At 31.3% G+C, this 13,507-nt stretch overlaps 1 protein-coding gene across 2 annotated transcripts in view; it reads left to right on the plus strand.

Annotated features, from left to right (window-relative positions):
• The window catches only part of Smp_136380.1 (hypothetical protein), a gene marked incomplete at both ends in the record, with an annotated part of 86,165 nt that continues 72,658 nt past the window's right edge, over positions 1-13,507 (plus strand). For both annotated transcript variants that reach the window (XM_018799295.1, XM_018799296.1), the window contains 3 exons: positions 1-60; positions 3,273-3,381; positions 11,062-11,167. In XM_018799295.1, the coding sequence (XP_018651099.1) occupies positions 1-60; positions 3,273-3,381; positions 11,062-11,167 (275 nt within the window). The remainder of the gene's footprint in view (positions 61-3,272; positions 3,382-11,061; positions 11,168-13,507) is intronic.

A 13,507-nucleotide genomic window follows, 5' to 3' on the forward strand; every position in this document is an offset into this window, starting at 1 on the left:
ATGTCGACTTTCGAGGAAAAATATAAAATTAAGGCACTTAAACGAGCTATTAAATATATGGTATCATTTAATGGTATTAATCTTAATCTATTGTAACAAAAGTCAAGTGAATATTTATAAAAAACAAAGTCAATCCAAATAACATAGGTTAATTGATGTACTACTGTTAGTCAGGGTAGTTATGATAATTAACTGTCTAGATTATATGAATATCACTAGTTGGTAGTAGTAGTAGTAGTATTCAGCTGATGCTATTCAGCAGTTGAAAGTAGTATATCTTTACACCTATTGAATAATTTTATCATAATGTTAGATGTTGTTTTTGTACAGTTAATATGAATGATATAGATGTCAATATTTATTACTAATGTACTTTTCAAACCAAAGCATTATGGTTCATATGTCTTCCTTTATTCTTGATTCTGTTTTTCTTCTCAGTGTAGTTTCTTCTTGAATGCATTATTTTATATTTTTGTAAATAAAATGTACCATTATGTTGTTTTGATGGTTAGCATTTTAATTTCTTTTACATGTTGCTTAATTAGATCACGTTTTGTGTCAAGTTGAATAATTTAAAATGTATAATTCTTCCAGTCATACACAATGTAAAATGCGCGCACGTATGTACAACTGTGTTGATTGTCTTTAAAGAGCTATTTTAACGTTTATATTGAAAATTCTGATTCTTGTTGTTGGCTGACAGTTCTTCTGAGTCCAAATATTGTTCGGTTCTAAGAATATTACCCTTCCTTTGCTAATTCATACCTTCACATCTTTACTAGATGCCTCCTATTTGTCAATCATGCTGCTCAGGTATGTAAAGGTTTTAACCTCTTTCACAGCTTCACCATCAAGTGTGATTTGACTGATACTTTTTATGTCTTACTTCAAAATCTTAATATCTTCCTTGTTAATGTTGAGGCCTACTTCTGCAGAAGACATTACCACACCGATGGTCTTCACTTGCATGTGTGTGACAAAAGGGCCAAGTTATCGCCAAAGTCCGAATCTCCTAGTTGTATCCAAGGTGTCCATTGTATTCCATTTCCTGAAATGTGGAGGTTTTCATAATCCACTCAACAACCAGAAGAACGAAAGGCAACATTAAGCAGTCTTATCTAACACCAGTTCTCATCTACAATATATTTGTGTGCTGCCCCTTATGCATGACTTTGAAATTCAGTCTATTACACGAGTTTTGTATGATAGTGACAATCTTCTCATAGTAGAGACGCCACAAGTTCCAGTAGATTTATACTGCGTTATTTTTGGTAAACAAGTTAAATGTCTTAGTACACTATAGCTGTGTTTTTGAATCTTTTCAGGTTATTACTGAAGTGACTGTTGTAGATAGTGTAACTTTTCAACTTGATCAATTCATTTGACCTTTTTTCAAACAAAAAATGGTTTCCCAACTCTGTCAAAAAATATACTGTGATTTCTGACGGGTTAGAAATGAACAAACAGCATTCCTTTTTTACTCACTGATGGGACATTTTTTCTATAGAATGCTAACTCAGTGTAAACATGGATATGCGGATATCATCACTTTTTGGTTTGTTCTTTTTGTTAATTCTATATCATATAGACATTGCTGCTCAATAGATGATAATAATAAATTTATATAGAACTAAATAAACTTTTATAATCTCGATACAAGTTGATTAATAATAAAGTACTGTAGCTGGCCGTAAGTGTAATCACTACTAGAAATGACTATTTGTTAACTACATTTCATGATTAGATTTTTAGAATGGTTTCAAATAAGATATATATGTCAGTAATAATGATTTTAAAGAAATATTAAATTTGATAACAGTATGGTTAATCATTTACCTTGTTTCCAATTTATTAAGCATTATCATCATATCATTATGCTTATGAGTAACAATAAATAATATGAGGTATTTCTAGTCTTTTCCTTATTTAGTTTTGTTAAACGTGTTAGTAATATCCATTTTCATTGTTACAATTTATTACTAAATTGATATCTGTTTATAAATTGAGGTCAAGCAGTGTTTGTTTTTGTTGCTAGTGCGAAGTTTTCTAAACGTTAGTGCCGTAATGTCCTAGTATGATTTTAATTTTTTGTCGAGACAAAACTAATATTTATGTCTTTTATTTGTTGGCATATATCATGTGGATATGTATAATTATATTATTATATGCACTCTGTGTAATTTTAATATCCTTAAATAATTGAACTCACTATGAATAATAAACAGCTGCGACTCCTCACTCTAACAATGGAAACAGTAATTTTAATTAACTTTAAATTCTTACATAAAATTCAATCTATTATCACTGTATTATTATCTATAATGTAAGATGTTTTTACACTAACCAATAACTAGTTAATAATTAATTTGATGATAAACTGTTTAGGTTGTGATAAGAATCATTGAACTGAATTTTTACAGTTTGTACAGTCGGTCATCAAATTAATTAACTCAACATTGTTCAATATTTCATTAGATGTAGACTAAACACTGTATCATCGATCTGAATTTTTCACATGTTAAGATTTATCAGCAAAAAATGTTTTCAACTTTTATGAGGTTTACTGCTCATAACAAACATAAAACGTAGGTAAAAAGATTTTTAATAATTTCCCTAAACCATTTACGAGATACGTGTTTTAATCATAAACTGAGTTAAGTTTAAGAACATCCAGGAGCATAAAACTGATGTCTCTCTTTGTAGTAAGTAATTTATATTTAATGTTAGTCTAATTCTGCTATCTTCTTTTCACAGACACATCATTAGCGTTAAATTGCCTAATCGAAATACGATTACTATTGCATTATTCAAATTTGAAATGGCGAAGAGGTTAGGTCATGGAACTAAGGTAATATTTAAATAAGTCAAAATAACACAAGGACTGACGGTTAGGAAAAAAGAACTAGGAACAAAGTTATTAAATTTCTGTTGTTATTTCATCAAACCTTAACGAGTGATAAAAATAATGAAATTATCCAAAATAAATAGATCGATTAACGTGAATTTCGTGACATTTTTTTCTCTTTGACAACAATTTCTTTGTTGTTATCTTTTAACCTCTCAATGAATAAAAACATCTCCTTCTAGTTGACATGGTGTATACTGTGTAAATACAACCTATTTTTCCAATAAATTAAAATATTTTTAAGAAAGCGGATGTTTATCGTACATTAAAGTAATAGTTGTTTAATTTCTATCTATCGATAGTATCACATTCGCATCCATCATAAGAATTTAATTTAAATAGTTGTTTATTTTTTTTCTAATTGTAGAGTATTGAAGCTAATATCTATGATGAAGCTTTATCAATTGATATTACAGAAAAAATTATTTCACCACATACTACGACTCCAAAAACTATTGCCATCGTAACACTTTCATGTAAGTACAATATTCTGTTTAGTATTTAGTGAATCAAATTGATTATTTGAATATTTCTCTACAAATTTCTGTACTGGTAATAATCATGCAATTAGTGTTGACTTATTTTGAAAGGTGATTTGAAGAGTTCTTGTGAGAAACTACGATTAATGGAGATCAACCATGTCAGGTACAAGATGGTTGCGTACTGTAATGAATTGATCAATATCAAACCATTAATCGCCGGCCAACTGGCCCAAAGGTTAAGTACTCATCTTGAGACCTGAATGTTCTGAGTTAGGTCATAGGAAGGGCAGCGGATGGCCACTGCTAAGTGGTTCCATACTAGGAAGGAGTAGCTGTTCAGTGTCTACTAGTTCTCAATATTTGTTTAACTAAGATCATTCCGTAATGTAAACTATAATATTTTTTGTGTGATGATAGAGTTCATTGGTTTTATGTGTTACTATTAGTTTGAAATTGTATTAACTGCTTTATGTAACACTGAATATTCAATTTTTAATTAAAAAATATTCGGTTAGTTTTTGTCGGCAAAAATAAGTTTTTTTTAAAATGGTACTATCAAGAGGCAACTTGTAACTTTTCGGATCGAACAAAACCGCTATGTTCGGACATACTTATGAACAAACACATCATACCTAAGAAAAACGAATAATATTTTACTTTTTATCAAGCTTCTGTTTTGCTTAATTATTTGAAAAAAACAAACATCGAAACACTTATTTAGGGTTTTGTTTTTTGTCATTTTAATCACCCCGAAACATATTGCTAATTGTTATAGTTAAAAACCAACAATATTTCATTGATGTATTAGTAAAATAGAATCATGGTTAGCAGTAGAATCCACGTTATCTCTCGTCATAAATTCCCCTAATAGCCGTAATCTAACTTTACTGAAAACTTGTAACTAAGGACACTATTGAGGCGATCGGTTCCAGATAAGAATATCTTAAGGAAAACTGGTCAACTGCACTCCTTAATTTCAACGACAAAAAAGCTCACAACTTTTATATACATCACTTTATATCCGTTGAATAAGTGAATAACCATCTAGATTCAGTAGCCCATCTGGTAACACGTCGTTTAAAGCGATAGACACCGGATTTTAGCCTCTGTGATCATCAACGCTGGCATATAGGTACTATTAGCTGACGAGCCTCACATAGGATAAAACATGCGTCTTGGCTTTCACTGTTATGTGTATACGAAATATAATAAAACCTTGCGATTAAAGTTACTATTAAGACAATCCTCTCAGGATGCCTATGTCGATAGAGGTTAATAAAATGTAGTCCTTAATATCAACAATTTATAAAATGAACCCCTTAGGTGTATATTTTATTAGTGTAGATAGAAATATAAACCACTGGACGAGCTAACTCAGTGGCTTCAGGGTAATGACATATATATATATATATATATATATATATATATATGCATATTATCATTTTAATGATCTATGGATTATATATCCCATTGTATAAATAGTTACATATCATAATGAAATAACACACTGATTATGAAAAAAAAAGGTTTTTATGCAACTTGAGTAATTTGTCAATATTAGATGACAATGAACAAAAATCACGCTGTGAAATGTCAATGACCATCAGCATATATATCTATATATATAATTGTATAAATGAACAATTCTAATAATTTTGAATAAAAATTTTTTTGAAGTGGTTTATTCAAACAAGTAAATTTTTGATAGGTATAAATTTTAATATGGCTCCATGAACTTGTCAAAATATTAACAATAGGCAAATGAAATAATCGTAGTATTGAACAGTGAATTATTTCCGTACAATATACTTCCAGTAGGATTTTATTGTTGCAAATCAAGTCCTGCTGACAATACTATTTAATAACAATATCCACTACCTAGTAAAGACATGTACAACATTGCATTTGCAATATCTTTCATTCGTGTGAATTATAAAAATAGTCATTAATTAACTATTTCTTATCAGTTTATTCTTATTTAGTTGTCATTCTACTCATCATTCATTGTTCATTCATAGAAGGTGCTGAATAATTCCACTGTACAAATAGATCAATGAACTGAAACTTCTTACTACATATTGGTTAGTAGCAGTAGTGTCCTAGTAACGTAAAAATGATAAGTTGGAGAAAATTATCTTGATTAGTCTGAACAGAACTCCATGTTTTAAGACTTCTTCCTATCAATTGAATTCAGCAAGAAAATGTATTTTAGAATTTCAAAAAACTAAACTTTTCTTGTCACTTGTCTTTTTAAAACTTTAATTTTATTTGTTTAGTTTTCACTTGTGGTTATCTGACGATTATTCATACATTGATCTGTGTGTTGTAGATTTCAATCGTTAGATAATTCTAGTTATCAACCTTTTTCACTCATTTTATGAGATCCAGTTAAATTTTTAAAAATCGGACATCTTTGTATTTTTTGTTTCCTCTGTCAAATGTTTTATCCAAATGACCTAATACTCTTAATTAAATCTCAAGATTAATTTAATGATTCACAGAACATATTTCAGAAAGGTTTAAGTCAAGCTGAATAAGGCTTTCAGTGGTTCTATTTTCAGACATCTCTTTGATATAAGACATCAAGTTGTTACATTCAAATCTATCGCGGTGATTAATACACAATCGAGATTTAGCCTTTTTAAATTTCGTGAATTCACATTCGTTAACTATTCAGACTTCCACTTTTAATTAAATTCACTGGTATAAGTATGCTAATTTTTATGTATAATTTAGATTTGAAAATATTACAAATTAATAAGCATCTGGTGAGAACTTAACTAAATTACATGAACTCATGCAATTCTGTTCAAATCTTTATCGTTGCCCTCATCATGATAATAAAAAAAACTACGTGTAAGGAATTTTACTGTAACTCTAACCAACTACAGGTTCACGTTATTGGATTTGAACCACGTTAATTATGTACACGTTAGTGATACTATCCAATTTTCTAAACCAATATAGGTGGAATAAGTTTTGGAGTTGTGACGTACTAATTCAAATTCGACTATTTTCATCGTTAAATCACGGTTTTAACTACTTGACGTTATAGTGATTTTGGTCGGACTAGTTAACACAATATACGTACATTACTCGATTCACACAAGCAAGTTGAAAAACCCTGATTCTAAACCGTTTATATATTTGGTATACAAGATCTTAAGGAAAAAATGAAGCAAAAACTTCTTCTGGCCAATGGATACCATGGGACTCTATTTTCTGACGTTCCCTCACTGGATTAAACCTTGAAATTACAGGCTCAAGTAATGGTCTCTTAAAAAGGCACCTCTTTTGATTCGGGAGTCCAGGGATTATCTAGGGATACTTACAACATTACATTACACACACGCGTATACATAAAGATTCGCAACAGTCATTAAAGTTATCAGAATATGTTCAGTTTAATTTTCACAAGCTAATTTATTTTGAAAGGTTTTCTCAAATAAACTATTATTTAACTATTCAACATAGTGAATGAGATGTTTATTTTATAAAAATAGGTTGAATATACTAGAAAGTGAGAAATGTAGTAAGAGAGAAAGAGTGTGCTTAAATTATGTAAAACCTTCATTCAAAATGTTTATTCTGGTCAGCGTTTTTTGGGCAAAGTTGTTTCCTACGGAGTGGGGTTACTGACCCCATGTCCAACCTTTTTTTACCCAGGCTTGGGATCGGCAGCAACCCTGGGAGAATACAGGTGGAATTCAATTAACAGCTTGCATGCAACTGGATGATTTGAACTTCTCAGATTACCTGACCCTTCTATCCCATTCACACCAACAAATGCAGGTCAAAACAAACAATGTGGCAGAAGCCTCTGCAGCAGTAACCTTAACATACACAAAGGAAAAATTAAAATCCTCAAATACAACACGGAGAACACTAACCTAATCACACTTGATAGATAAACCCTGGAACAGGTGGAAACTTTCACGTAGCTGGTCGGCAATATCATCGATGAACAAGGAGGATCTGATGCAGACGTAAGGGCGAGAATTGGCAAAGCGAGGATAGCATCCCTAGAGTTGAAGAACATATGTAACTCAAAACAACTGTCCGCAAGCGATTATCAAAGTGAGAATCTTCAATACGAACATCAAAACAGTTCTACTGTACGGAGCTGAAACTTGGAGAACTACTACAACCATCATCAAAATAGTACAAGTATTTGTAAACAGATGTCTACTCAAGATACTCAATATCCGTTAGCAGGATATCATCATCAACAGCCTACTCCGGGAGAGAATAAACCAGCCTTCATTTAAAGAGGAAATTAGGAAAAGACGTTGGAAGTGGATAGGACGTAAATTACAGAAATCACCAAACTGCATCACGAGGCAAGCTCTAACTTGGAATCGTGAAAGGAAACAGAAAAGAGGAAGACCAAAGAACACACTATATGAGAATTAGAAGTATACTTGAAAAGGATGAATAGCAACTGGAAAGGATTGTCCATGATAGAGTTGGATGGTGAATGCTTGTGGGAGGCCTACGCTCCTCCATGAGGGATAAATAGCTAAAGTAAGTAAGTAAGTTTTATTCACAAGATGTCATTTTCATGGCTACTATCGTTGTTACTGTTTTGTTGTTATTTTTGTCAAGAAAACAGAATAAATAAAGTATTTTTATTTATCGACCAATAAAAGTTGTTAGTATATATGAAATTCACTAATGAATTTCAGTTTATTAAGTTTGCTATTTTTGTACTTTAGATAAGAAAAGTTTATACAAAAATAGCGTTTTTCTATACGACCATCTTATAATAAAAATTTCATAAAATGGATCACTATCATCATCATCGTTATGAGCACTTTCTTGATTGTAAACCATTTGATTGACAATACGACAAAAACAACAGAATATGCATAGATACATATAGGGTTTTACTGTTATAAATCTAGATTAGATACAATCATCTCCATGGAATGTTGTTTTCTATATACAATCATTGTTCTGATTACCCTTTTTTTTATTTGTTTTGTTATTAGAATGGTGTGTTTTACATAATGCGAATCAGTTGCATGCACAAAAACTTGTTTTTTTTTAAAAAAGAGAAAAAGAAAAGCTAAATGTTTTCTTCTGTAGATAAAAAAGCATAAGTTGTCTCTGGAGTGATAAGTATTTGTGTAATATACTGATATTAATGAAACTTGTTATTGGTGATCATGTTACATAATAAATATTCTGTTGTAATTCATAATTTCTGTAGGTTATATTTTTATTGGTTGATTTCAGTTGGGCACAGTTAAAAGCTAGAAAGCACTAGACAGCTATTTTGTCGTGGTACAAGACATGTTAGGAGTGGCCACCTACGAATCCCCCCATGGGTTGAACTTAGAACCTACAGATCCCTCACTGAGCTCTTAACTATGGGAAATATTGGGTCGACGTCCAATAGCACCTTAACTAAGATCGATCCATGACAAATATAACTTCAAATTAAATGAAACTAAAAAATACCCTTCAACTAAATTAGTGAATTTCAGATAGCTGTATACATATATTGATTACTTCTAAGACAGTTGTTATTGATGAGATGATTTGTAAATATGTGATTAATAAAGGCTTAAAAAGACACAGATTTATTAAGCGAGCGTTCTGAAACAGCAGTTAATTGTTTTATTCTAGACCTAAAGCTATTTAACTCTATAGGCCTTAGAACGAATATAAAATGAAATTCACATATTGTGGAAAGCATGTTACTAAGCGCTTATTCAATCATAATTCAACGTTTTACATTTTCTTAATTTCGATTAATTCAAAATATGGTTTAATTTCCACTCAGTCACTAGTTTCCTTTTTATTACTCTCCATCTGATGCCAGTCCCTTATTGACAACATTCACAAAACATGTTGTATAATGATGTTAGATAGTTGGAGGCAATCGTTAGGAAATGCTGTACTTAGATTTCGTGCTGATAAGCACTATTCGGTAAGGCGTGCTTACAGTCATGTAGTAGCAACGTACTTGCTCAATAATAACTCTTTTCCTAATCTTTGATATTAGCCAAATATGAACTGATTCCTGAAATTCATTGGTTTTATGTTATAAATTAAATAAAGTAGAGAAATTCAAATTACTGAATTCTAAACCTGAAGATTAGTCCAGGAATTTGATTTATACAGTACTCATATTTCCTATTTAAGCTTTGATAAAGAGTTAATCATGAAAACTACTGAAAATTTCTCAATTTATAGGAATCAGTTACCTCTTAGTATCCCTTAATTTTTAATTCCTCTTCAATTGACAGTGTAATTTGTTGGCATTCTTCTTTAAATATTACAAATCAATACTAGTTGGGGAACCCTCAATTTCAGTTCACAATGTACCAAAGTTTTTAAGTTGAACTGTTCAGAAGGTATTGTTTTTTATAATTCTGGAGATACTTCAGCAACTATAAGTTTTGTATTACCAAAGATCATTAAAAAGAAAATAAAGCACTAATTAAAATTATAAATTAACAAACAATGAACACTTGTTTATGAGAATAAAACTTTCGAGTTATTAAAATTTACATAATTAACTACGCTGTAGATTTTAGCATGTTCATTAAAGAAATTAAGGTGAAATAAACTTAAGGCCTGAATTGAATGAAGTTGAAGTTTGCTAATCATTCTATTAAAACTTGTTTGCTCATTATTAACGTAATTACTATATTGCACAAATTTCTCATTTAGCAATGAATATTGAAATATCATAACTGACCAATACCAACCTTTTAACAAAATTAATATCTACTTCCTTCTAATTTAATTACAATAAAACTTAAATTGTTTTTTATCGATGAAAGTATTCTTGTGTTTTTTTTTCAAAAACGTTCGACTTTTTAAAGTATCCACTTCTCAAATATTAATTTACTGATTCGTCAAAATCCATTTCAAGCAGACAATTTCATTAAGTTCAAACACCAGTTTATATCACTATTCATCTTTGAAAAATATAAACGATATACATTGAATTTGGTACATATGGTTATTCTCTGCGAGATTTAGAAAAAAAATCTGGAAACAGAACTTTTTTCCAAAAGAAAACATCCCTAAATGATTATGAACATATTCACTTTAATCACTTGGATGATGTAAATTAAGATTAATGAAACCTGGAAACTGTATTCAACATATCGCCTGAAAAAACCACCATTGTCCACGTGTATAATGGCCCCCAAATGCCCTGGTACGGCCGAGAGTGGGGAGAGTCCGCTCTCCTTCTCGAAATGCTCTCATATGGTCACGCGTATATAGTCTCTGTCAGGGAAGTCCTACTCACTGCCTTCTCGTGGTGGGAGTGTTGTTTACGAAAAGCGAATATCCGGCGCTATAACTGGATTGGTGGACACGGAAAGTCCACCTAGGGGAGTTGGAAAACCCTGATTCCAAACCAATGGTGCACATGGGCTCCATTATCCTGAGGGAACAAATAGCGTATGAACCAATCGTTGGTCACCGGCTGCCATGGAACTGCATATCCTCACGATGCTCCACTGCCTTGTGGTTAGACCATTAGGTCAAAGGCTCCGGGTGTGGCCCCCTAAAAAAATATAATTTTCGAATATGCTGTTATTTTTTCATTCTCATTCTCATACAGTTTTACACTGAATAAATTGAATTATACATGATTTTTTTAAAAAGAAATTTGTTTAAAATTTTTTGTTTCTGTTTACATATTTTCAGCGGCACATTTATCTCACAGTTATTATTTATCTGGTATAATTACTGTATTCACGAATGATCAGTCTATTTATTTACGTATACCTTTCTATGGTCGACTGGTTTATGGGTAAGTGAAATTTACATTTATTTATTATAATAGTAATTTTAATATTATTGTGATCAGCTAATTTATACAGAATTCAAAAGTGATATCCTCAACTTCTTTGAATTCTTCATTCTTCTTACTATTATTATCATTATTCTTATTGTTATTATTATTACTGTCATTACTGCTATTATTACTATTATTATTATTGTTATTGTTATTATTACCGTTCTTTAAATGCAGTGTTTTTGGTTTTCATTTGTTCGTTTGTTCATAAGTATCGATTTATAGTGAGGTATTTTAATCGCGATAAATTTTAACATCGACCTTATCAGTTTAAGGACAGTTAAATGAATGGTTTCTGAGTCGAGTATAGAGTATTGTTTTGGGTTTTATTGATTAGTGACATATAATACACACTATATTTTATTGATTTTCTATTTATCATATACAATAATGTGGAGTTATAACAATTAGATTTTTATAATGCACTACATAAACTGTACACTGATAAATTGTACATATTGTTATTGTTTAACAGTTCATTGATGTTGCACACTGTAATTGGTTCTACAATTTAATGGAACAAGCAATTTTGTCCTTAGTTCTGAAATAATTTAAAAGTGTTGTAGTTGATGACTTGTTGTTAGGACAGATGAGATAGTGCATAAGTTCAAATTAACAGATGTAATTTTTGTAAATACACTTTTGCTAGATCTAACGATGTGAGGTAGTCTGTTCTTTAGTGTATGTGGAGTTTTTTCATTATTCTATATTTCTATCTGTTTGAGAAATTTTCCATATCAAAACTTTAGTCCAGGGAGTAAACATTTAAAATCTCCAAATAAATTTGATATTTATTTGTAAAGGTTTATATTTTTCCGTTGTTTATGTTAAGAAGTGCAATTGATCACTTTTTGTTAGTGTATGTGCATTGTGAGCGGATCACCTCAATATTGTCACTTGATCAAAAACTTCTGTTCAAGTCAGTGGCTAGCAGAGGAATGCAGGACGTATATTTCAACTTACTTAGAACTTGTCAGCTGAGTATACTTGCATCTCAATGGGAATGTTCACATTGAGACTCGAACCCAATACCTTTTGCTTCAAATGTCAACGTGTTATCCACTGGTCTATTAAGTTTAACTTCAATAAAGTTCTTATATATGCATTTATTTTGTAGATTCGAAATACTACTCCTAAATTCTAATCATACAATTATTGATTTGTTATTGGCCGTAGACGTTTATAATCATTGATAAACGTGATACTACTTTTACGCACATTTTAAGGCTTGATCAAAATTACACACGTGAAATATTCAGTTAGAGTAAATAGATAAGTTGATAAAGTAATTTAAAAGTGCATAGATTATAATGTTTCTAATATATTCTTCATGGATTTATTTAATCACTTACTGTGACCATTAATTTGACATAAAATATACAAAACAAATGTTTCAGTTTTGTATAGATAAAGTGGAAATTAATTAACAGCTGATTTTTTAGATTGAATTCCATGAGGCAATATTGACCTAAATACGTATGAACGATCCCCAAGATTCGAGCAGTGTACTGAGTTAGTTTAAGTATTACAATAAAGTAAGGTAAAGGTATGTAGGTACCACATAAATGATTACTGGTCAGTGCAATTTTACGTTTATATGATATAATCATGTAACAAGTTTTCTCAAGTCATTACTCCAACTGTCGATTTGAAATACTCGAGAGTGAAATAGCGGTTGCGACCCATTTTGTTTTCTTTTTCAGAATGGGGGTTTGTGTAGATTGTATGAATTTTAATAGTTGAATTCATGAGTCGATCTAAGCTAGACCACCATTGAAAACCTGGAAGCACTGGACGACCGTTTCTTCCTAATATGGGACTCCTCCACAGTGTACGACTACGATCCAGCATACGGAACTCAAACCCAGGATCTTCGGTCTCGCGCGCAAACGCCTAACCTCCAGACCACTGAGCCGGCATACAACGGTGTTAATGTCTAAATTCAACCGATCCATGATCTCGCGCAACCCTTCACCCATTGTCTGAAGTAGATACCTGTCACTATCCTACACGGATTAAACTCCACTGGTCACGGCTTCTCACTAGAACTGCAGGAAATCCGCCTTGAAGCCAGTCACTAGTCGGCCCATAATGATTATTATCTGAATGGGGGGGGGTATATAGAAGAGATTTTATTAGATGTGTTTTGGGTTTGTGACAGGATAATACATCTGAATTGGAATACAGGGTAGGGCGAGGCATTGGCTAGTGAGCTATTTGTATTATTGGAAGACGTGCGAGGGTATAGTGGATCGCCTTTAATAACGGAATTATTAGTGAATTATTTATACTTTT

The sequence above is a fragment of the Schistosoma mansoni genome, chromosome 3, assembly GCF_000237925.1.
Source record: "Schistosoma mansoni strain Puerto Rico chromosome 3, complete genome".
Classification (NCBI taxonomy): domain Eukaryota; kingdom Metazoa; phylum Platyhelminthes; class Trematoda; order Strigeidida; family Schistosomatidae; genus Schistosoma; species Schistosoma mansoni.